Source organism: Enhydra lutris, unplaced genomic scaffold (assembly GCF_002288905.1).
Source record: "Enhydra lutris kenyoni isolate GAN:26980312 unplaced genomic scaffold, ASM228890v2 scaffoldscaffold10, whole genome shotgun sequence".
Taxonomy (NCBI): domain Eukaryota; kingdom Metazoa; phylum Chordata; class Mammalia; order Carnivora; family Mustelidae; genus Enhydra; species Enhydra lutris.
This window is the reverse complement of record NW_019154094.1, coordinates 6,826,345-6,852,131: the sequence shown is the minus strand read 5'-3', so window position 1 is coordinate 6,852,131 and position 25,787 is coordinate 6,826,345. Positions and strand designations below refer to the sequence as shown.

Sequence of the window (25,787 nt, the reverse complement as noted above, 5' to 3'; positions counted from 1 at the left end):
CATGGTGTCTGATGTGTGGGCTCAGCCCAGCCCCTCCCCTGGTAGGAGGTGGCAGCTTGCCTGTCAGGCCCTGGAGGGAGCTGGGATCTGTACCCTGGGTCGCGCGCGTGTGTGTGTGGGGGGGCAGTTCTCGTCACCCCCACATGAGGCTGCAGCGCGAACCCCATCCAGGATGGCCTAGGGAGCTTGCAACCTGAGGCGGGGCGCTGGGGGTCTGTCTGAGTCCCATCAGGGGCCCTGCCTTGTCTGTAGCACAGATGTTCTCAGGCCGCCATCCTGTCGTCTTGTCGTCTGAGAGGAGCTGGAGAGGAGGACACTAGTACAGGTGACTCCAGGCACAGTGGGTCTTAGGCCGCTTCTCCATACTCCTGCTTCCTGGCTCCCCACACCCTTCTTGCCTGGGACGTTTGAAGGGGCTCCTGGATACTCCAGGCGTCCGGGGTGGGGGGGCTTGACCCAACCATCTGCCTGTGTGAAGGCCACCTTGGGTGGTGATTCCTGATTCACAGCTGGAGGTAAGCGTTGAGACTGTCCTGGTCGGGTCTTGTGTTGCTGGCTGGGCCTGTCCGTCTGGGTCTCGATGCCCCTTTGACTCAGACCACCTTTGGCCTCGGCAGGAGGCCAGCCTGCCAAATAGAAACGCCCTCAAATCTTGACAAGGCTCTCCCCCTTGGCTCTCCACTTACTCCCCAAGCCCAGAGACCCCCCAGGCTCTCTTCCCTTCTGACCAGAATCCCCACTTCCCACTCGGGTCTTCACAGAGTTTGAAGAGACTGAGGCTGATAGGATTCCAAGAGGAGTCCCTTCCTTTCCTCTCAGTGGCCCTAAAGCCATCTCAGAGTCCTTGCCCCTGAGACAGCGGGAGCCACGCTGATCTGTCTGTGCCCACTGTGGTCACAGCTGCTGTTCTCTGCCCTGAAGCCACTCCCTCCCCACTTCCGCTCCTCAGAGAGGTCAGCAGTCAGGCTCCATCCTCTGGGAGCCTGGGAGCTTCGGTGCTTCAGAACGAGGAAACCAGGTGCCTGTGTGCCCGGGAGGGCTGAGCATTGAACGCTCTCTGAGTTGTTCACTTCACATCTCAGCCTTCTCAGAACGTTGTTCTAGATAAAGCAGAGAATGAAAACGTACCGTGATAACGTAGGAATGTCTTATAAGTCCTCACTCCGACACCACAGCTGAGAACGGAGAGCTCCAACAGCTCTGCGATTGCTCGCTTGGCTCTGGCCCCATTTCAGCATCACACGCTTGTCAGCCAGACTGACCAGGGTCTTCCTATGTTTCCAATCAAGGTGGCAAACGCGTATTCTCGTGGCTTGGTATCTCACACAATCGTGTTAGTGTACAATGGACCCTGTTTCTTGCCTGGGGTGCCTTCAGGGGTTTAGGAAGTGACTTGCCTTCCTACATGAACTTTCTCCAATTTAAATACTGGAATAATTGTCCAGGCAAGATCTGGGAGTTTTGATGACTTTTTTGGCATTTAAAGAACTGTGCTCAATGGTGGAATAGCCGAATTTGTGCTGATAAATGGTGGTATCATCTTGGAAGCCACTTGAAACCTTGGGAGTGGGCAGAAGGACTCCAGATCCTCCTGGGCAGCGCTGACAGATGGCTGTCAGCTGTGCTGGGGGTCACAGGGTGGGCCTTGGCTGTCCCAGGCTTCTGGTTGGGCGCCGACACTGGGGTGTCCAGTATCTTTTCACCCCCAGCTTCTCCTTAGGATAACACATTTCAGAATAAATTCAAACCCAAACCTTCTGGTGCTGCTCCATGGATCTCCCTTTGAAAGTGTCCTGTTTTAATTAAGGATGGTGGCTTATCCCATTGCAAATATTTACCGGAAATCTAAGGCAAAGATAACATCTTGGTATTTGAAAGGAATTTGTTCCATGATTGCAATTTGGGGGTTTTATTTTTAAGTGTTTGGATTACTTGGCTGATATGTGTACTTGAAGCAGAACAATCTTTGGGCTGTCCCAGCAGCCACAGGTCTAGGAGCGGGCTGGAGGGTGTGGGGACTGGACCCCTGGGGAATTTGGGGACTTGGGATGGTGGTGTACTGCCACCTTCTGGTCACAGTGTGGAATTTGATCAGAGGCTGTTATGGGTATTTCTGTGTCTGGAACTCTTTAAAAATCACAGCAATGATAACTTAGTAGTGCTGGGGCTCAGGAGGTAACCTTGCCTTGTCTCTGACCTCTAGTTTAGATGTGAGATACATGTAAGGAAGTAGCTGAGTCCTGTAACAGTGAGTGGATTAGTGCAGAAAACAAACTTGAGTGTTTCAACAGAAGATAGATCACCAAAGTGTTGGGAGGGCAAAGCAGAGGTTAGTGACCACTGAAGCCTTTTCACCCCTAAACTGGCAGGGGCACAACCCTGTAACGGGCCCACGGGATGCGCCGGGGCTGGGTGCTCACTGATACTATAGGAACCCGGTAACTGACTTCCTGGCCAGGCACCTACTATGAAAATGCCACAACTCCCAAATTCATCTCTTCCCCACGATCTCAGGCCAGGAAGGCCGAAGACCTGGATTCTAGTTTGAGTTTCGCCTCCCCTGACTTGCTGGGCCTCTGGGGAGAAAGGCAGAAATGTACTGGTACGTGGTGCCCCTGTGTCGCAAGATGGGACCCCAAGTTGGCAGCTGGCAGGATTTAATGAGGAAATGTTTGTCAAGGGCCGTATCCATCCAGCTCCTGGTGGGAAACTGATGGCGTAAACCAGAGAAGAGGTCATGGAGATGGGCTTAGTGAGATAACTACTTCCAGAGCTGCGGGGGGAGGTTGAATCCATCCAGAGGGAGTGACTTCCTCAAGATCACCCAGCGAGGAGGACTAGAACCAGCTTTTGACTCCCAGACGGAACCTTGGAGACCTGCTGCATTAAGCTACCTTCAACTTCCTACCCTGCCCTTGCCCGACAGGGAATGGCGCCCAGATTCCCTGGGCCGCCTCCCACACCCCTTTGTCCCCAATTCCATTATTGGACCAGGTCCTTGGGTCTCTTGGGGGACCGGCCAGGCCCAGGTTTGTCTGTTTCTTGTACCTCATTCAGTCTTGGTTTCGTATCTCCTCCCCTCCTCCTTGCCTCCAGTGGTTGTGTCCATTTCTCCTGTTTTGTATGTTTGTTTGTTTTTTGTTACTATATTTGAAGGGAGTCATATTTAGGATTTTTAAATCTTTGTGTTAAACTTTTTAATTGAAGTACAATGGACATATTAATTTCAGGTGTGCAACATAGTGATTCAACAATTATACACACTATGAAATGCTCACCATGGTAAATATATTAAAATAATGTCTATTTCCTGTCCCGTACTTTTCCTCCCTGTGACTTATAATTGAGAGTTCGTACCTCTAACTCCCCTTCACCCATTTTGCGCATCCTCCCCACCCCCTTCCCCTTCTTAGGCAATCACCAGTTTGTTCTTCGTGTTTATGAGTGTTTCTCATTTTTAATTTTTTAGATTGCATGTATGTGTAAGTGTAATCATATGGTATTTGTCTTTATCTGACTTATTTCACTGAGCGTACTAGATCTATCCAGAGCCATCCCTGTTGTTGTAACTGGCAAGATTTTATGGCTGAGTAATAATCCATTGTGCGTCTGGGTGTCTGTGCATGTGTGTGGAATCTGTATCTGTTCAGCCATCAATGGACAGAGGCTGCTTCCATGTCTTGGCGGTTAGAAATCGTGCTGCAGTAAACATAGGGGTGCATATCTTTCTGAATTAGCACTTCCATTTTCTTCAGGTAAGTACCCAGAAGTGGAATTACTGGATCATATAGTGTTTCTAATTCCAGTATTTTTAAAAAAATATTTTATTTGACATAGATCACAAGTAGGCAGAGAGGCAGGCAAAGGTGGTGGGGGGGAAGCAGGCTCTCTGCCAAGCAGAGAGCCCAATATGGGGCTCGATCCCAGGACCCTGGGACCATGACCTGAGCCGAAGGCAGAGGCTTTAACCCACTGAGCTACCCAGGCGCCCCTCTATTTCCAATTTTTTGAGGAAGCTTCGGACTGTCTTCCATATTACCTTCCCATCAACAGTTCCCAGGGGTTCCCTTTCCTTCACATCCTGACACTGGTTGTTTCTTGTCTTTTTGATTCTAGCCATTTGGACGTGTGTGAGGGGATGTCTTACTGTGTTTCTGATTTGCATTTCCTTGATGAGTAATAATGTTGAGCATCTTTTCATATGTCTGTTGGCCATCTGGGTGTCGTCTTTGGAAAAATGTCTATTCAGGCCCTCTGCCCGTTTTTTTAATTGGATCGTTTTTTGGTGTTGTAGAAATTGTTTTGTTTCGGATGCTATTTGGATATCTTATGAATTTTAATATTCTATTAACCCCTCATCGGATGTATCATTTGCAAGTATCTTCTCTCATTCAGTAGGTTGCCTTTTTATTTTGTTGGCCTTCTTCGCTGTGTAAAAGCTTTTTAGTTTGATGTAGCCTCAATTGTTTATTTTTGCTTTTGTTTCCCTGGCCTGAGGAGACAGATCTAGAAAATGTTGCTAACGCTGACGTCCAAGAGATTTGTGCACACCAGAAGTTGGTTTGCATTTATTACTGGGTAGTAGCTCATTGTACGGATGCCGCTGAGTACTTCTCACCAGTTGAAAGAGATTGGGTTGTTGCAGATTTTTCGTGACTGTGAATACAGTGGCTATAAGCATTTATATATAGGCTTTTGGGTGATCAGAAGTTTTCAATTCTCTTGGGTACTTAGAAGTGGGATTGCTGGGTGATATGCTAAGTGTATGTTTTATTGCATAAGAAATTGCCCAGCTCTTTACAAAAATGGCTGGAGCATGTTGCATCTGGGCCAACGGTGTCGGGGAGTTCCGGTTGCTCCACATCCTCTAGCTCTTGGCACTGTCCATCTCCCCCTTAGCCCCCTCCAATCTAATAGGTGTACACTATCCTTTCGTTGCGGTTCTAATTTAGATTTCTTTAATGGCTAGCAACGTTGAGGCCTTTTCATGAACTTGTTGCCTCTTGGGTATCCTCTTTGGAGGGGTAGCTGTTCAAGTCTTTTGCCCATTTTTATTTGGGTTGTTTTCTTGTTGAGTTTTAAGAGTTCTTTATATATTTGGGATGTAGGACTATAAGGGCTCAAAGGATTTGAAGGGCTCATCAAGGAAGAAGAACAAGAGGTAGTAACACACACAAACTTTACTAAGCAGTGCATGGAGGGGAAGTTCCTCATCCTGGGAGACTGTCTGGAAGCTTGTGGTGCAGGATAGCAAGGGTACTCAGGGAGAGAGGAGGGGGAGATGGGAGCAGGGGACTTCTGTGCCTAGGTGTGTGTGGGGGGTGGGGGCCTCTGGGTCAAATAGTCCCCCATGACTGCAGCAGCCCGGGGCTTACAGTCCTAGGGCTCTGGCTTAGCAGTGGGTAAGGTTTCAGTGGGGGGTATGAAAAGCAGACAAGGCTCTAAATAGCTAAAACTCTGCTTGTTTAGGCCATTTCCAAAATAAAATCTGAATTTGGTGCCACTTGGCTTTTGAGGTAACAGGCCTGTTTTTGGAGCCCGTGATAAAGCATCCTCAGGATCCAGAAACCTGTAAAGTCACAGACTAGGATTTCAAAAAACCTTTATTCCTCACCAGTCTGCCCCTTTAGTAGTAGAGAACCAGGAGAACTGATCTGATCTCTCTGTTGAGTCCGCAGACCATTATGTGGTGTGTGTCCCTTACTGTGAAACTTGCTGAATGTAATTCAGCCCCAGGCAAGAGGACGTACTGACAAGTGCTAGAGCCACTGACGGTGTGATTGCACTGGTAAAGGTCAAAGGGACCGGTAAAGGTCAAAGGGAAAGACACGGCCACAGAGAAGGGGTTAAAGTTGAAGGTAATCTGCAGGGCATCTCTTGGGCTCTTGGGAACCACCCATATGGTGCTACCCCAATTCACGGCAATGAATTCTGTTAAATAACAAAAAGGCAACCATGTAAATTTTAAAAGGTCCAAGCGGCTTTATTAATCCATTTGTGAATTGGGCAGGGTTTCCATCTAGTGAGTAAAGGAAAGCTCCAGAGGGCTCCAGAAAAGGAAGAGTTTTTAAAGTTAGATAGAGAGTGGGGAAAAAGGAGATTATTAGCAAAGAATCCACTGTTTTAGGCAAGGTTGTGCTCTTCCAGGGGACAGCAGTAACTCTCCTGGAGCTGATCAGGAAAGTCCCACGTAGACTGGGTAAAGGTGACATTTCTGGGGGGCTGAAACTGCAGCTAGGTTAAGTCCCCAAGTTTGCCAACCAAGACCTAATACCTTAACCTAAGAGACACCATGTGGGGCCTGTGGTTTCCTTTTCCACAGTTCCATCTCCTGGATGTCAGGAGCAGGTCCATTGGCTCCAGTGGCCGCAGCAGAGCGAAGTACAGGGGGCCTAGAGAGGCTGCCTTGCTCTCTGGTGAAGTCTTTACTCAATAGAATGTGTTAGTCAAACCTATAAACCCCTTGGGTTAATCCATTCAAGCAATGATATCTGGAAGGGAAGTTCTAATAAGAGGAATAGCCCTGTTTCATTCCCTGTAGCTACAGTAAGCCCCACTCAGTAGCAGTGGCTTTCAGCACTGGCCAGCCCAGGGCACCCAAAGAAGACGTGGGGGGTGCGGGAGGAGTCCGTACCCCTTCTGTAACTAAGTCAGCTACGCTAGGCCCATAGGCCGGCACCCTCCTGGTACAGGTAGGGGAAGATTAACTCTTCCCAGCAGGTTGAGACAAACAAAACCTGGCCTGGAATCCTGAGCGTAGGTTAAAAGTGGACGCCAGCCCCCTGTGGGGATGCTTACAAAAAGGAGGGGCTAAAATGCCATCAGGTCTATTATTTCTATGGGTTCTTGAATTCTTTTCACCACAATAAACCTTGGTCAAATTACCTTAATGGGTGTGACCTCTGTCTAGTCTTGGGACCTTGACTGATGTCAGCTCCACCTCCAAGGGGAGTGTGGTTACAGTTAAGAATTCTCTGGAGGGAATGGTTTCTTTGTTTTATTCCACCCATACCTGAAGCTGAGAGAGGCAGCTCTCCCCATCATCCTTCTCCAAGGGGTAGACTTCCCTTCAGTTTACCTACAAGGAAAGGACTGTTACTTTTCTGAGGGTCCCGCACCTTACAGATCTGTGACCTGACCTCGACGTTGGCAGGGGTCCTGTGCTCCATCATGGAGTCCTTTAAAATTCTGTGAATAAGGCATGCAGTGTTTCTGGACTTGCCCTCTTTTATTCCCCAGCTAAGAAGGTTTCTCTTCAATTCAACTCCCTTTGCCATAGATTTTAAGGTTTTCTTTTGCCTTTGCCTTTGCAGTTTTGAACAATGTTTGATGCTGTGTGTAGAAAGTTTTCTCTGCTTATCCCAGAAATGAGAGCCCAACAGCAATTCAGTTTTATTCTAAGTTGTTCAAAAATTGCAGGCGCTGTGGGATCCTGTTTACTCCTGTTTCCTCGGACAGATTGTGTTCTTTGTGCTCATGCGCGCATAACCCACAGATCCTTGCCTCCATGTCTTCCGCCACATACTCCTTTTATGGCAGAGATTCTAATCAAGAAGACAGCCTCACCGGCTTTCCTTTCCTTAGTCGCAATGGCTACATTTTTTTTGGTGGAGGTAAAATTGGTACAGGACAGGGTCCTCATTGCAGGCATAGGCTAGGGCTGCTTCTTAAATCACTTTTCTAAATGACAATGAGAAGGACCTTTAAAAAAACACAGATCTATAAAATGTAAGTCTTTTTCTCCTGTGGTAAAAACCAAAGTATTTGGGTCAGACTCTGCAGCTGTCTGTGTGACTTGACACCTTGACTTCCCAGCCTGTGTTAGTACATACTCTCCTCGTGGACTTTGATTCGCATCTAAACCAGACATGTGACTGTCCCAGAACTGCCAGGTGCTGTGTACAGCACATCTCCTGCCAGCTTCTCCAACCTTGTCCATCTCCAGAGACCCTCCACTGACTTCCTGTCCTTTATCTTCCTGGTCACAGCTTCAAGTTTATTTTGAGGAAGAGGGAATGGTGGGCATTTTAATAGCCCAGAAACCCACACTGCTCCTTGGAGAAATCTCCTCCTGAGATTTCATTCTTATGAGAATAGTATGTCCCCACTCACGTCCTCTTTCTTCCGGTCCTCCCCTCCTCTCAGAGCCAGGACAGCAGACCTGTGGGTCTTAGGCTTGATGTATTAGTACTCTCTCCCTGAACTCTGAATCCTGAACCAGTGACGCAACCTAGGGGGTAGTTTTTTCATGTCCATTACAATGGCTGTAATGAAACATGAATTGAAACTTCCTTGTGATTTAGCTTTTGCTGTGTGTCCTATTTCCTAGTCCTCTTGGACATTTGTTATTACCATCCATATTCTGAATCGCTTCTAGCTACCGTTGAGTATCGACGTCTATGTTTTTCTAATACATTTATGATTTGCTTGCATTTTAGAGAACATGGACTAATACAGATGACCTTCACTTTTACTATTTTTTTTTTTTTAAAGAAGACTCCACGCCCATCATGGGGCTTGAACTCACAACCCTGAGATCAGGAGTTGCATGCTCTACCGACTGAGTCAGGCGCCCCAGATGCCTTCACTTTTAAACCTGCCTCAATCTGAAGTCATACTTCCCCGCCCTCCCCCATATAAGCTCCTTTTGAATTGATTTGTGACCAGTTATATTTTACTCCCCTAGTATTCTATACTCTCCCTGCTAGCAAGGACAGAGGATAGGTTGCTCTGCCTTCTGTGTAGTGCATCTATTACAGTGTCTGATTTACTATAGGTGGTTAAATCATCGCTTCTTTCCTAAGATCACTAAACAGTCATTCTCGGTTTACAAACAGAATTCTCTTTACTACATTGAGAGAGATGATGTAAGGTTAATTCCATTAGTTTCCACATTATATACGCAAAGAATACATCACCAGAATGCTGGATTCACGAAGTCTCGACACCACACATACGATGCTCATGTTATCGCATATTGCTTTGGAGACATAGCTGCCAACAGGAAAAGACCAGATCATCAGTGGACAAGTGGGAAAGTAGGTATAGCCATTGTTGATACTACTAAATGTGAACCTGACACAGATACGGATATTCTTCCCAAATCAATTGGTCCTTTGATCGCTGAAGTTATTCTTAGATTTGGTTTTGACCGCACAGATCTGACACAGTTATGGTGATTTTTTTTTAAGATTTTATTTATTTATTTGACAGAATCACAAGTAGGCAGAGAGGCAGGCAGAGAGGGGGAAGCAGGCTCCCTGCTGAGCAGAGAGCCCGATGCAGGGCTCCATCCCAGGACCCTGAGATCATGACCTGAGCTGAAGGCAGAGGCTTAAGCCACTGGGCCACCCAGGCGCCCCAGTTATGGTGATTATTAATTGCAAGAGTTGCGATCCCAACCTGCTTTATCTTGAGAATTCTGGCAGTGTTATCTAATCTAGCAAATCAGAGATATTATTTAGTAATGATGAGAGAACATTTTTAAAGTTTTTTTTTTTAATTATTATTCATTGGAGAGTGCTAGCAAGGGTATGAGCAGGGGGAGGGGAGAGGGAGAGGGAGAAACAGACTCCCCGCTGAGTGGCGAGCCCCATACAGGGCTCAATCCCAGGGCCCCAAGATCATGACCTGAGTGCATGTAGATGCTTAACTGATAGATACCCAGGCGCCCTGAGAGAGAATATTTTAAAATAGAATTCTGTTCCCTTTGCCAATACCTGCCTCTGAGGTGGGTACTAAAAGAGGCCATGCCTCCCGCCCCAGGGGGGTGATGTAGAGATTGTGGGGCATGGCCCTGTCAACCATTCTCATCCTGTACTAATGAGGTGATACTCTGACTCCTCTTCTCCAGGAGAAACTGGGGGGTGGGTGGGTATAGTTCTGTTGACCATACCTGCCTCGCACTAACCCAAGCAAGGCTAGTGCCTTTACCCCTCTCCTGCAAAGATTGAGGTAGAGCCTTGTTGCCCATCTCCTCCCCTGCACTAAGGTGAGTAGAGGTGGCCCTCCTTCCTCTTGCCTTCAAGCACCACAGAGACAAGTAATAGCTAAAAACTCCTCAAATTTGGTAAACCTACAGAGCAAAAAAAGTTAGGTGAGGTCTAAAGAATAACAATAACTTGAGATTTCCTCCTTGGATGGCCCAGCAAGAACATCTCAAATGAAAGCCCTTACTCCCCTCACTGTTCTTATCCTCCTTCTTGTAACCTCAGCCATCCAGTCAAGCACACTAGATGCCAGTTCAAGCATGACTACTAAAGGTAGTGCTCCCACAGATGGTACACTGACCACCACCACCACACCAACTCCACCTACTCCTCCAGTTTCTGTATCAAGTATAGTTAGAGCCTCCACTGTCACATCTACAGAAAGCAAACCAAGCACAGTTGCAAAAACATCACCTAGAGCTACCATGAACATCACCTCACCTGTAAGTGGTAACTGGAGCACAATGGTTCCTTTTCCAAAAACACACAAGACTGAAAGTCCCTTGAAATCAGCCCGAGAAAAGTGACACTTATCTATAGAAGAACAACACTTCGAAAGACAGATCTCTCATTGGATACCATAGAAGCCAGAAGGAAATAACACAACATTTCCCAAATGCTGAAATAAGTTAATTACACCTGTGGAAAGACCGATCTGTGCACCATATACATAAAAATCACAAGCCAATTAGATGCTGTCTATAAGAAACTCATTTCAGCTATAATGATATAAGTAGACTGGAAGTAAATAAATGGAAAACAATGTCACATACAGACATTAATCGAGAGAGCAGGAGTAGCTAAGTTAATAACAAAGTAGACCTCAAAGCAAAGAAAATTGCCAAGGACAAGGAAAGACACTACACAAACAGAGGGCCAACTAACGAAGAAGACGTAATACTAAATGTATATGTACCAAGTAACGGAGCTGCAAAAATACATGAAATAAAAACTGATGGAGTTTAAAGGAAAAAGACATCCACGTTTATAATCAGAAAATTTAACTATCTTCTCTCATAACTCATAGAACCACTAGATCAATAGTCAGGAGGGGTATGGAGGAACTGAAACAGATAAGACGATGCCATTGGCAATTACAGAACATTCTACCCAACAAGAGCAGGGTACACATTCTTTTCAGGCACAAATCAAATATTCACCAACATACACCAATCCCTGGTCATAAAGCAAAGTTTGACAGACATAGAAGAAAAAACAATTGTGGAGTATGCTCTCTATAAGGGATTTAAACTAGAAATCAAAAAGATAGCAATAAAATATACAAACACTTGAAAAATAAACATACTTTTGAATAATCCATGGGTCTTTACTCCTGAAACTAATATTACATTATATGTTGACTAACTGGAATTTTTTTAATAGATTTTTTATTTTTTATCTGACAGATCACAAGTAGGCAGAGAGGCAGGCAGAGAGAGAAGGGGATGCAGGCTCCCTACTGAGCAGAGAGCCCGATGTGGGGCTCGGTCCCAGGACCCTGGGATCATGACCTGAGCCAAAGGCAGAGGCTTTAACCCACTGAGTCACCCAGGTGTCCCTTGACTAACTGGAATTTAAATGAAAACTGGAAAATAGTCAATCCATGGGTCAAAGGGGGAAAGGGAATTTAAAAAGTATATGAACTGAGTAAAAATGAAAATACAATCAGTTGAAATTTGTAAGTTGCAGCCAAAGCAGTGCTTAGTGAGGAATTTAGAGCATCAAATGCTAATATTTAAAAAGAGAGGTCTTGGGACACCTGGGTGACCAACTCTTGGTTTTGGCTGTGGTTGTGATCTCAGGGTTGTGGGAGGGGGCCTGTGTCGGCCTCCACACTCAGCAGGGGGTCTGCTTGAGATTCTCTCCCTCTTTTTTCCCTCTGTGCCTCCCATAGCTCACTCACACATTCTCAAATCTTTAAAAAAAAAAATCTCAAAGCAATAATCTAAGTTTCTACCTCAAAAATTAGAAAAACAAAATAAACCAAAACAAAAAGGAAGAAAATCAAAGAGTAGAGATGAAACTGAGAAAAAAAAAATACAAAACAAAAAAGCTCTTTCTTTGAAGAGATAATTAAAGTTGATAAATCTCTATTAAGACCAACAAAGAGGGGCACCTGGGTGGCTCAACGGGTTAAGCATCTGCCTTCATCTCATCTCAGGTCATGATACCTGAGTCCTGGAATTGAGCCTCACATCAAGTTCCCTGCTCAGTGGGGAGCCTGCTTCTCCCTCTGACCACCCCCTTCTTATGCTCTCTCTCTCAAAACCATATATATATGGCTTTATATTATATATATATAGATAGATAGATAGTGTGTGTGTGTGTGTGTGTGTGTGTGTGTGTGTGTGTGTGTAAAAGACTGACGAAGGAAAAAGAAATTACCAGTATCAGGAGTGAAGGAGTTGAAATCTACAGATATGTAAAAGACTAAAAGGAACAAGTTAGATGAAATGACTAACAAGTTAGATGAAATGACTAATTACTGGAAAATCACAAACTACCAGAATGGTACTATCATCTGAATGGTACTATAACCATTAAAGAATTCACAGTTGGAGCACCTGGGCGGCTCAGTCAGTTGAGCATCTGCCTTCCACTCAGGTCTTGATCCCAGGGTCCTGGGATCCAGTCCTGAGTTGGGCTCCCTGCTTGGTGGGAAGTCTGCTTTTCCTGCTGCCCCAATCCCCTGCCTGCGCACATGTGTGCACTCTCTCTCTCACACACACATACACGCTGTCATGTATGCTCTCAAATAAATAGAATCTTTATAAAAAATTATTTAAAAAAAATAAAGAATTCATGGTTATGGGGCACCTGGGTGGCTCAGTCAGTTAAGTATCTGCCTTCGGCTCAGGTCACGATCCCCGGGGTCCTGGGATCGTGCACCAGGCTCCCTGCTCCGCAGGAAGTTCGTTCCCCCGCCCCATGCATGGGCTCTCTAATCAAAATCTTTTTTTTTTTTTTTTTTTTTTTAAGTTTTTTTTTTTATTTGTTAGAGAGAGAGGGAGAGAGAGCAAGCACAGGCAGACAGAATGGCAGGCAGAGGCAGAGGGAGAAGCAGGCTCCCTGATGAGCAAGGAGCCCGATGTGGGACTCGATCCCAGGACGCTGGGATCATGACCTGAGCCGAAGGCAGCTGCTTAACCAACTGAGCCACCCAGGCGTCCCTCTAATCAAAATCTTAAAAAGAAAAATAAATCACTGTAATTTGTCTTGTTAACAATCTAAAAAGGAAAAATCATATGCTCAGGAATTGGTGCAGGAAAACCATTGGCAAAATTAAACATCTATTGATGATAAAAACCCTAAGCACACAAGAACTAGAATGGGACTTCCTCAACCTAATAAACGGTAACTACAAGAACATACAGTGAATTTCATAATTGTGAAAGATGCAACACTTTCTATCAAAGTCAAGGAATCTGCTCTCCACTCCAATGTTGTTACTGGAAGGTTTTTTTGTTTTTTGTTTTTTAAAGTAAACTCTACACTCAACATGGGGCTTGAACTCATGATCCCAGAATTAAGAACTACATGCTCTATCAACTAAGCCAACCAGGCACCCCTTGTTATTGAAAGTTCTATACAATGCAGTAAGTCAAGAACAAGGACAAAAAGACATACGGATTGGAAAACAAGGGGAAAAAATCTGTCTGATGACATGATTGTATACATGGAAAGTCACAAAATATCTACAGACTAATAAGAGCTATTTGAATAATAGTTTAACAAGGTTGTAGGATATAAAATTAGTATTTCAAAACCCAATCATTTCTACATAGTATTAGTGAAAAATTGAAAACTAAGATATTACTGTTACAGTAGCACTCAAACCACTAAATACTTAGATATAGTCTTACAAAATATTTGCAAAAGCTGTATCCTGAAAACTACAAAACACTTGATAAAATAAGGAAGACCTAAATAAATTGAAGAGACATAAGGTTCATGGATAGGAAGACTCAATTGTAAAGATACCATTCCCCCCGCCTAAAATTTATAGATCCAATAGAATTCCAGTATGAACTCCAGCAGAATTTTTGTGTGTCTGAGTAGAATTCTAATTTTTTGATATATTTAATCTCTACACCCAATGTGGGGCTCAAACTCATGACCCTGATATTAAGAGTTGCATGCTCTTCCAACTGAGCCAGCCAGGAGCCCCTAATTCTATTTTTTAAATTCCCTTAAGTAATCTCTATAACCAGTGTGGGACTCAACCTCACTACCCAAGATCAAGAGACACATGCTCCAAAGACTGAGCCAGCCAGGGGCCCCCCACCAGCAGAATTTTTGTAGACATTTACAAAATTATTCTAAAATATATGTAGGGGAAAACACACACACACACACACACACACACAAAACAAAAAGTATGTTGAAAACAAGGGAAACAGAATAGCCAAAGTAATTTTGCAAAAGAATAAAGTGGAGGACTCACATCATCAGATTTTAAAATTTCTATGAAGTTACACTTTCAAAGTAGTGTGTTATTAGAGAAAGGATAGACACATAGGTCCTTGGGACAAAAGAATCTTGAAATTAACATATCTATGTTATATAACATTAACATATATACATATAACATTAACATATATACATATAAAATTAAAACATATATATGTTATATAACATATATGGTCAATTTTTGGCAAAGATGTAAAGGCAATTCAATGGAGAAAGAATTTTTTCCCCCCACAAATGGTGCTGAATAATTAAATACCTGCATGTAAAAAGAGAAAGAAACCTTGATCTAGATCTTACCCTATATAAAATTTAATTTAAAATGGATAATAGACTTAAACGTAAAATCTCAAACTATACAATTTTGACAAAAACAAAGGGGAAAACCTTAGTGACCTCAGATTAGGCAAAGATTTCCTAGATACACATCCAGAGCCCAATCATTTTAGAAGAAAAATTGGAGATTCAAAATTAAGAACACCCGCTCTTTGAAAGACACTGTTAGAGTAGAAAGACAAGCCACAAAGTGGGAGAAAATATTTGCAAATCCTTTTCTGATAAAAAATTTATATTCCAAATATATAAAGAGCTATCAAAACTTGATATTAATAAACAACCCAACTAAAAAACATACAAAAGATTTGAACCAATGCTTCACCAAAGAAGATATGGCAAATAAGCAAATGAAAAGCTGCCTGACATTAGGGAAATACACAGTACAACTATAATGAGAGCACACTACACACCTATCAGAATGTAAAGTAGTCAAAACAAAACCAGAAAAAAACGAAGTAGAAATGAAAAGATGGACAGCCCCTAGGAAAGCGTTTTGCAGTTTCTTTTAAGGTCAAACATACCATATGACCCAACAGTTCCCCTCTTAGGTAAATATGGAAACATGTTCATCCCAAGCTAGAAACAACATAAATGACCCTCAGCTGGCAAGGTGATGAACTGTGGTCCATCTCTACAATAGGGCCCTCACCGCTCAGCAACTAAAGGGAGTGAATTCCTGATACACCACAGGAGGGTGAATCTTGAAAACCACGCTCACTGAGAGAAGCAAGACACAAAGGGATACATACTACATAATTCCATTTACATAAAAGCTTAGAAAATTTAAACTAATTAATAGGGACAGAAAGCAGATCACTGGTTGCCTGGTGCTGGGGATGGAAGGAGGGACAGTCTGCAACGGCGCCTAAGAAAACTTGGGGGATGATGGAAATATTCTGCAGTTTGTATTTCTGATTAAAAGACTTTGTTTTTGTCAAAATTCAAACTTTGTTGGACAACTGCATTCTATTTGGGGGAAAGACATAAAATTTCTTTGCATTGTTAAAAGAAATTAGATGGATAAAAGACATAATGCTACACAATATGGAACGTGTGATATGAAGGGGAAGTATTTAAAATTACTGAGAGGTGTCTGGGTAGCTCAGTCGGCCAAGTATCTGCCTTCGGCTCAACGTCATGATCTCAGGATCCTAGGATCAAACCCCACGTCAGGCTCCCTGCTCAGTTGGGAGCCCACTTCTCCCTCTGCCTCTGCTCCTGCTCATTCTCTCTCCCAAATAAAATCTTAAAAACAAAACAAAACAAGAAGCAGCAACCCAAATGATGAACTCAAAAAAAGGTATAAACCTTGCAAATAAAGATAGGATATTGAAGATGTAGATGTTCCATATTCTGCTGTGGGCAAACTAATGGGAACCCTTTTGGAAAGCCTTTTGAAATGTACTGCATGGGCTGTGAACATATTCCAAGAGCTAGCAATTCTTTTTGGATCTAAGTTTATTTATACATATATACATATACATACACACAAACACACACACACACACACACACACACACACACACACACACACACAATATATGTATAACTTTTTTTAAAGCCTCACTTATTAGCCCTTCAGTTTTTCATATGGAAGAGTTGGAATCTTTGAGGAAGGCTGAAGTCGCAGAAGCAGGGCTTACCAGCTCGGCGCTGAGTCACTGCCCACGTGCTCCAGGTGGCAGCAGCTCTTGAGGTATGGGTAACGGCCTTCCTCTTCCCACATGTACAAATGCAGAGAGTCATCCATGGACGTGCTGAGGACGTGCACAGAATCCTACAAAGGACACCTGGGATGAGCGGCCCCGAGTCCGAGCGACGGGCGGTGGGTGGGGGCTCGTACCTACCACCCATAAGTTGCCGATGGTCCTCTGGTGGTCCTCAAATCGTTGCAGAAGGAGGCCACTGATGGTGAAGAGGAATAAGGACGGCCCGCTCTCAAAGACGATCACATTTCCGTCTCCGACTCCCATCCACATAGGACTCTCCATGTGAGGCGGCAACAGGAAAGTTGCAACCTGGTGGGCTGTGTTCATGCAAAACACACACACATCCATGCGGGTGAACTGGGGATCCTTGAGTCCGCACAAGAGCTTTACGCAGAATACAAACACACACTCCATTCTTCCAGGGGACCTCAGTCTGCTGAGGAAGACGAAGGGCAGGCTAGTGACAGATACAGGTCACGGACCACGGTAACAGGTGCCTGGACCCCACAACAGGGGGCGGTGGGCAGTAACAGGTCAGGCACAGAGGAGGCTGTGGGATCCAGGCCCTACAGCAGGATGGGAATCTGAACAGACCTGCCCAAGGGGGTGGGGGGCCTGTGGAACATAGAAGTACGAGCATGGGCAGGAGAGGCCTGCAGACTCGGGTTAAAGAAATCCCCTGCCCCCTTTCCACAGAATTATGGCTTCCAAAGAATACACGGGTGGAACGGTGGAAGGGTCTAGAAACCATTTCTCCCATGTGGCACAGCCTACCTTGGATGTCTGTTTGGTCCCCCGTCCTCTCAGCCATTAGCTCGAAGGTGGTAAATCCGGTCTTTCTGAAAGAGCCTCTTCGATACATCACTGTTATCCTGCTTGTCCTCCTTGGGGCCCAGCAGGCCCTGCAGCACGATGAATACGGGATAGAGAGGGACAGAGGGCTTTTGCCTTCTGCCGGTTTCAGCAAGCTCTCTGTGAGGAACACCTGGGGAGAGAGTATTGCACATGCGGTCAGGTGAAGGGAGAAGTGACAGCACGTCAGGACAGGAGCGACTCCAGAAAGACCTCCTTGAAAGCCCTTGTTTTGTCGGGGCACCTGGCTGGCTCTGTCAGTAGAGCATGTGACTCCTGATCTCAGGGTCAGGAGTTCAGGCCCCACACTGGACATGAAGCCTACTTAAAAAAAAAAAAAAAAATCCTTGTTTTGTGGCCAAAGCTTTATTCGGAATCTTAGGAAGCACTGAGTAGCCCCTGCTTGTCTCTGACATCCAGAGAGCAAAGCCATCAAAGCTGTTCTTCTGGTGCACTTGGAGCTACAAAATCATCTGGCCACACTGGAGCCCAGATCAAGCGGTCATTGGTTGGACAGATTTTTCCCTTCTTGGCAAACTTGTCATGGGCTGTTCAGCTTTTGCTGCCTCCTCTCAGCTCCTCGCTCTCTGGTGCGTGGTCTGCACGTGCCACATGGTAAAAATGGTGGACTCAACAGCCACAGACTTTCTCAGAGGGATATCTGTAGGCCGATATGTTCTCATGTACCTCTGTACTTCTTTGTCCCTTCCAGCCAAGGTGGATAAAAGTAAAGTAAGGAAAGCTAAAAGGTTACCAAAGATCCTACTTTCTTGAGATCTCTCTCACCTTCCTCTAGCTCTTTGGCTGATTCAGGCTTCATGAGTAAACTTTTATTAACTTATTATTTTTTTGCAACCAGACCCTGTCACTTCAAAGAACATTGTTTCTTGGCTCCAAAAATGGATTCTACGTGTGATACGGCCTTTGAGAGGTAGGAGCACCATGTGTAGTCCTCCCTGAGTTCTTCAGGTTCTCCAACACATCCTAAACCCCACTTTGCTAATGCTTGACCCTCTCCTCCCAAAGTTAAAGCACAGAGCACCACTTACCACTGGCAAGATATTCTGATGTGTCCCAGATGCAAAGATCCATTTCTTGTCGGGAGAGCAGTGTAGGAGGTCAACACTGTATTTGAATGCATTGACTTTAGAGACATGCCTTAGCTCCGGCACGGTCAGTGTGTACATGTCACCTTCAGAGTTGCCTACCTAAAACCAAAGCACCACCACCACGTCAACGGAAGGAGACAGGAAATCCTAGAGCCCACAGAAGGCAGCACTGTCAGTTGCAAAACACACTACGGTTTCTTTGATCCCATAATGGAAAGGAAAAGCTACCTCAGCATTGTGAGAATGATCCCCAAAAATACAATTTCCTAAGCCCCACTCTTCTCAAGAGTAGTTACAGCACATCAACACTGTTCTTTTCTCACATCTTCCCAAACCCATGGCTCTCTCTCCATAATACCTGTCCAAGGTCAAGTACTGTACAATACACACTTGAAAGAAGAGACATAGATAGGAATCATTCAGGGAGGCTTTTTTTTTTCTCTTTTCTGGAAGAATGACTAGGGAAAACATACTTGTGGTAGATCAAAGGCCAAGATGGTAGCGGAGTTTGTATGGCCAATATATGTGGGTATGTTTGGGCTCTCAGGGTTTGTGGTAGGGAGGACTCCAAGAAGACAGACAGTCATGGGGGTACAACACCTGTCAAGCAGCAGGCATTTTGTTCTGTGGGCCCTCTCTAGGTGCAGGGCTCACTTACCATCAGGAAGGGGCCATCTTTTGTGAGACAGATTTCCAAGGAAAAACAGGCCTGTGGCATGGTGAGAGTAGCCAGGGCTTCCGCATCCTGACAATTCCACACTTTGACTGTTCCCTCCAAATCTGCAGTGAACGCAAGATGCATCTGAGGGAGGGTTGCCAGACGCATGATGCTCGACTGCTGGGCGGGGCTGGACCAGATCATAGTGCCCTAGAGAATGAGAGGACACTGTAGGTGTGCAAGGAACTCTTCACACCTACTGGGCTTTCTTTCTGCCAGTGTTTATTTGGAAGTTTCCTCCAGATCCATTTTTTGCTTCTGGCAAAAGAATAAGAAAATTCTAAACATCTTAATTATTTGAGGAGTAGTGAGCACAGAAAAGGAACATCACAGTACATTCAAGGCAAGATCTCACTGTGCGATCAATCAGCATAAAGAATGATCAGGCTTCTGAGCTCAAGTCAGTTCTGCCTCTTACTAAAGGTGTTACATTCAGCAAGTTACTTACCAGTTGTGGCTTCTTACAGGGCTCTCATATTACATTTCACAGCACATGAAATAGTCTTTTTGAACTCTTTCTGCCTAGGGATGCCAGGGTAGCTCTGTTGGTTAAACATCTGACTCTTGGTTTCAGTTCAAGTCATGATCTCAGGGTTGTGAGATTGAATCCCATGTCAGGCTTCATGCAGAATTTGCTTGGGTTTCTGTCTCCCTCTCCCCCTACTCCAAATATTTTTTTAAAAGATTTTATTTATTTGACAGAGAGTGATCTCAAGTAGGCAGAGAGACAGGTAGAGAGAGAGAGGAGGAAGCAGGTTCCCCGCTGAGCAGAGAGCCCAATGCGGGACTCGATCCCAGGACCCCGAGATCATGACCTGAGCTGAAGGCAGAGGCTTTAACCCACTGAGCCACCCAGGCGCCCCCCCCCCAAATAAATAATCTTTAAAAAAAAAAGAATTCTGCCTAGTCCACGGTAGGAATTCAAAGAATATCAACTCTCATAATTATTATTCCATCATCAATCTTGTACATTGCAGATAAGACAAAAGAAAGTTTCCCTTCTCTTTAGCCTTTAAAAAATTGTTGGGGCGTCTGGCTGGCTCAGTGGGTTAAAGCCTCTACCTTCGGCTCAGGTCATGATCCCAGGGTCCTGGGACCGAGCCCCGCATGGGGCTCTCTGCTCAGCAGGGAGCCTGCTTCCTTTCCTCTCTCTCTGCCTGCCTCTCTGCCTACTTGTGATCTCTGTCAAATAAATAAATAAAATCTTTAAAAAAATTGTGAATTATATCAAAAAGAACACAAAAATATATGTAAAAATTAGTTATTACAAATTGATCATATAACTCCCTCTAAGCCCACCGGTACTTGCTCTATTAACTTCTCCACACTCCCCAAATGTAATCACCATTTTGGTCTGTAACACTGTAACACTGTGCAAGAAGTCATCCCAAAATTGGGTGGCTTAAGATCAAAACCACAATGAGATATCATCTCACACCAGTCAGAATGGCTAAAGTCAATAACGCAATGACCAACAAGTGCCCACAAGGGTGCAGAGAGAAAGGAACCCTTGTGCCCTGTTGGTGGGAATGCAAACTGGGGCAGCCGCTGTGGAAAACAAAATCAAAAAATTAAAAATAGAACTACCACATGGTCCAGCAAGTCCTTTACTGGGTATTTAGCTGAAAAAAAGGAAAATGTAATTTGAAAAGCTCTATGCATTCTTGGGCACCTGGGTGGCTCAGTGGGTGAAGCCTCTGCCTTTGGCTCAGGTCATGATCTCAGGATCCTGGGATCGAGTCCTGCATCGGGCTCTCTGCTCAGTGGGGAGCCTGCTTCCTCCTCTCTCTCTCTGCTTGTCTCTCTGCCTACTTGTGATCTCTGGCTGTCAAATAAATAAAATATTAAAAAAAAAAAAAAGCTCTATGCATTCTTATGTTCATTGCAACATTATTTACAATAGCCAAGATATGGAAGCAACCCAAGTGTCCATCAATAGATGAATGGATAAAGACAGACAGACAGACACACACACACACACAAACACACACTGAAATATTACTTGGCCATGAAAAAGAATGAAGTCTTGCCATTTGCATCAACATGGATGGGTCTAGAGGGTATAATCCTAAGTGAATTAAGTCAGAGAAAGACAAATAGCATATGATTTCACTCAAATGTGGAATTTAACAAAACAGAAAAGAGATAAGCCCCCAAACAAACTCATAACTCTAGAGAACAGTTACCAGAGGGGCGGAGTGGGAGATGAGGGAAACAGGTGATGGGGATTGAGGACTGCCCTGGTCATGACAAGCACCAGGTGATGTACAGAATTGCTGAATTGCTACATTGTAGACCTGAAGCTAATCTAATGCTGTATATTAACTACACTGGAAGCTTTTGAAATAAGCAAAATAATAATAAACCCTCTCCAAAAAATCTGGGTGGTTAAAACAGAAGTTTTTGTTCTCTCAGTTTCTGTTAGAAATTCAGGTACATGGGCTGCCTGGGTGGTTCAGTTGGTTAAGTAACTATCTCTGGCTCAGGTCGTGATCCTGGAGTCCCGGGATAGAGTCCCAAATCAGGCTCCCTGCTTGGCAGGGAGTCTGCTTCTCCCTCTGACCCTCTCTCATGCTCTTTCTCTCTCAATTAAATTAAATTAAATTAAAGAAATTTAGGTACAGCTTGGCTGGGTGGTTTGTGGCTAGGCGTCTCTTACGGGGTTGAAGTCATCTTCGTAAGGATAAGGCTCAAGATGGTCGACTCATTCGGCCAGCAAGTTGGTGCTGGCTACCTGCAGCCCTCAGTACTTCCCCACACAGACTTACCCTGCAGGGCATTTTAAGGGTCCTCATAACACTGCGGCTGGCTCTCTAGGAGCCAGTGACTCAAGAGAGAAGAAGTGTCTTTTAGGACATAGCTTTGGAAGTTACGCACCATCATTTCTGCAATTCCAATTGGTTACCAAGGTCAACCCGATTCAGGGTGGGAGTGGACTACCTAGGATCGTGAATATGGGACAAGGAATACGGAGGCCGTCCCAGATTAGCGGACACACTCCACCCTGCAGTGTATAATAACTCACCTCTCTCCCACACGCAAAGTACACTCTCCATCGCCCATGCCCCCAAATAGCTCACCGTTACAGCATCATCATAAAATCTGGATCTCGTTGTTTAAGGAGATGAAGTTCTTTAAATTCAGTTCATGTTGATGTGAAAACCTCAGAAATATCCAAGTTGTCGGACCCCCATCCCCAACATAAAAGGATAGGACATTATACCATAGGTAAGGACAACATTATAGACGGTCTCATCCGGGGTGGGGGGGAAATGGCAGTAGAGGGGTGGGAATCCCTGCTACACAGAAACTTCGAGATCCAATGACAATGTGCTGGTAGTACACTGACCAGGACTCAAGGCCCAGGAAAGATTCTTCAGGACTCTTGGCTCTGCTCTCTAGGCTCTTGGTTCTGCCTTCTGCGTTATGCTGCCCCGTCCATACCTGGTGGCCCAAATCAGTAGCTGAGTAGGGTCACGGGTGCTTCTTCCCTGTAAGAGCTCGGGATTCAAATGCCTCTTTTCCTGTTGTGATATTTCAGCCCTTGTATATCCAAGCTGGCAGCACCCTTGCCAATAGGATTCCCTGAGAAAACTTTGTGGGTCTCCAAAGGAACCTACAGGGGTTGACGTCATTAGACAAGAGCCACACCCACAAGCTTTTGAGATGAATCCCGACACCCTGGGTGGCGGCTGGGTCTGCTGAGGACGAGGCTTCAACCTGTGAGGTCCGTGGCCTGACCTTGGTTCTGAAGCACCCTCTTAGCTCTTTCTGAGGTCGAAAAGAATGTTGTGGTCACCGCTTTGGCTTCACCTTTATGGTATGGTTTATTAACACCGCCCTGCACGGATCTTGCTTGCAGTCTTGGCCTTAAATCTTAGCACCATTTGCCATCTTGAAAGACTGCAAATTTTCGGAACCAGCAAGCTTTGGCTCTCTTTTATCTGACCGTCATTTTCTCCTCTCCCTTTTCTCTTGTTTTACTACAAGCAGCAAGCAGTGGCCAGCCCTCAGCATTCTGCCTAGAATTCTCCTTGAAAAGCATTCAATTCCTTGGATCTATTCGCTCCTTTTCATATTAGCCAGGGTGACAATGTTGCTAAATTTTCTACAGCTGTAGCAAGAACCCTGTTTCCTCTGGTGTCCAATACCCTTGTTTACATTTCCCTTTGTCTTCACTGGCGGCCTCATGGCAGGCCACTAGGTTTCTGCTAGGTTTCCTCAAAGTCCCAAAGTCTCCTCAGGGTTTCTCCAGCTTCTTTTCACTGCCTGGTTCTAAAGCTTCTTCCACACCTTAAATTATAATCAAGAAAAGGAGTACTAAAATCTGTTATCTGTTGCTGCCTAACAAACACCATAGCAGCTCAAAGGAAGAAACACTTTCTCACACACCTTCCGTCGGTCCAAAACTCGGGCGTTGAGTCACTGAGTGGCTCTGGTTTCGGGTTCCTCACTTGGTTGACTGTGGACACAATCTGAAGGCCAAAAAGTTAGCTTCCAATGTGATTCACTCACAGGACTGCAAAGATGGTGCTGGCTGTTGGCAGAAGGCCAGAGATCTTTGCCAAGTGGACCATCACCTTGGCTGCTTGGATGTCCTCAGGGACATGGTGACTGGTTTCCCCTAGAGCAAATTGTCCAAGAGAGTGCCTTTCTGATTTTCTCAGCTTTAGTGAAATGTAATTGACATATAACATTGTGTAACTTCAGGGGCGCCCAGGTGGCTCAGTCAGTTAAGTGTCTGCCTTTGGTTCAGGTCATGATCCCGGGGTCCTAGGATGGAGTCCTGCATCAGGCTCCCTGCTCAGCGAGGAGCCTGCTTCTTCCTCTCCCTCTGCTGCTCCCCCTGCTTATGTTCTCTTCTATCAAATAAAATCTTTTTAAAAATTGTATAACTTTAGGAGTCCCTTCTAGACTTTTATTTCATCATTCTCCTGCCACCTCATATATTCATAAAGGGTTTACTTGTCATAGTTCAGAAGACCCTGTGTGAAAAACGGTCATTAAATACTTTTCACAGAGAGGAAAGAAATACAAACAGGGAAGGCCAAGAAAAATACAATAACTTGTGAACCATTTTGGGGTCTTCTGATTCCCCACCTAGTGATTCTTGCACTACATTTACTGGTCCTGATGTAGAAGACCTTTGTCTACCCTGGAAGTGACTGGAGTTGGAGACCACTTTCTGAAAAAGCCAACATAACAAATGCCAACAGTTGAGAGAGAGAAGTAGAATAGGTCATGGAAAGGCACAACAGCCCAAGTTTATCTCACAGCCGTTCCACGTTACCACTAGAAAGTAAGTCCCTGTATAAATCTATATGGAGAAACACACATAAGGGGCGCCTGGGTGGCTCAGTCGGTTAGGCGTCTGCCTTCAGCTCAGGTCATGACCCCAGGGTCCTGGGATCAGGTCCTGCATCGGGCTCCCTGCTCAATGGGGAGCCTGCTCTCTCCCTGCCTGCCTCTCCCCCTGCTCACGCATGCTGACAAATAAAATCTTTAAAAAAAAAAAAATGGGCGCCTGGGTGGCTCAGTGGGTTAAGCCTCTGCCTTTGGCTCAGGTCATGATCTCAGGGTCCTGGGATCGAGCCCCACATCAGGCTCTCTGCTTGGCAGGGAGCCTGCTTCCTCCTCTCTCTCTCTCTCTGCCTGCCTCTCTACCTACTTGTGATCTCTGTCAAATAAATAAAATCTTAAAAAAAAAAAAAAAGAACTACACATTAAAAAGTGAGTTTTCAGTGTGTCTACCATCTAAATGGAAAGGCCCCAGATTACCAGTTAGAAGACCCAATTTGAAACTCTGTCTCTCACCAATTCCAAGTACCATTCCCATCCCCCAGCACTTGCCACCTGTGTGGAACAGGGTGGACGTGACAGGGCGTTCCTTGTGCTCCTTGCTGGACAGACTCACCTCCTGCAGGTCCCAGGCGTAAAGCATGTGCTTTGATGACACTGTACAAATGACTGACTTCTCCTCTCCACCCACTGCGTGGCCATATCCTGACAGATAAGCCATAGGTCCTAAGATTCCTAGAAGGAAACACAGACAATACTGGCTCACCAGATAGTTGAGGGATGAGCCAATTGAATAAAAAGGACTCTGGGAAGATAATAAGTTTTCCTGCGCCCTCTTAGGAGAGTTTGGGAAACAATTATGGAGAAGAGGAGGAGCTAGTTCTAGAGTCATCCATACGTAGGTTCCCGCTGCAGATTGGCCTGAGGCACTGGCTGACTTATTTTTCCTCCTCCGTTTCAGTTTCCATACACGTAAAATGAGGATAAAGAGGTCTCCATCGGAGAACTGTTCTGAGTTTTATTTTTTTAATATTTTATTTCTTTGTCAGAGAGAGAGAGAGAGAGAGAGCACAAGCAGGGGGAGCAGCAGGCAAAGGGAGAAGGAGAAGCAGGCTCCCCACTGAGCAGGGAGCCCGATGTGGGGCTCGATCCTAGGACCCTGAGATCATGACCTGAGCTGAAGGCAGATGCTTAACCAACTGAGCCACCCAGGCGCCCCACTGTTCTCAGTTTTAAAAGAGGTACTAGGAATAAAGTTAATGGTAGAAGGCCTGTTATTCAGTTTCCTTTTTGTTTAAAATCTTTATTC

At 45.1% G+C, this 25,787-nt stretch overlaps 1 protein-coding gene across 1 annotated transcript; it reads right to left on the bottom strand.

Annotated features, from left to right (window-relative positions):
- Positions 1-8,894: 8,894 nt before the first annotated feature.
- On the bottom strand, positions 8,895-25,154 carry LOC111143750 (F-box and WD repeat domain containing 12). Its single transcript, XM_022497590.1, has 7 exons — positions 25,095-25,154; positions 19,121-19,330; positions 18,403-18,561; positions 17,276-17,486; positions 16,640-16,818; positions 16,436-16,569; positions 8,895-8,994 (listed from the first exon to the last, which is right to left on the bottom strand). The coding sequence occupies exons 1-7, from the start codon at positions 25,119-25,121 to the stop codon at positions 8,895-8,897; spliced, it is 1,020 nt and encodes a 339-aa protein (XP_022353298.1). The 5' UTR covers positions 25,122-25,154.
- Positions 25,155-25,787: the final 633 nt, after the last annotated feature.

What these genes read in the sequence shown, in the direction of transcription:
- LOC111143750 (XM_022497590.1), bottom strand. Translation starts at nt 25,121, where the DNA reads ATGCTTTACGCCTGGGACCTGCAGGAG. An exon ending in ATCAGAATATCTTGCCAGTG is followed by an intron (nt 17,487 to 18,402) that starts GTAAGTGGTGCT and finishes CTCTCTCCCCAG; the next exon opens with GTGTTCCTCACAGAGAGCTT. An exon ending in CCATCGGCAACTTATGGGTG is followed by an intron (nt 16,570 to 16,639) that starts GTAGGTACGAGC and finishes TGTCCTTTGTAG; the next exon opens with GATTCTGTGCACGTCCTCAG.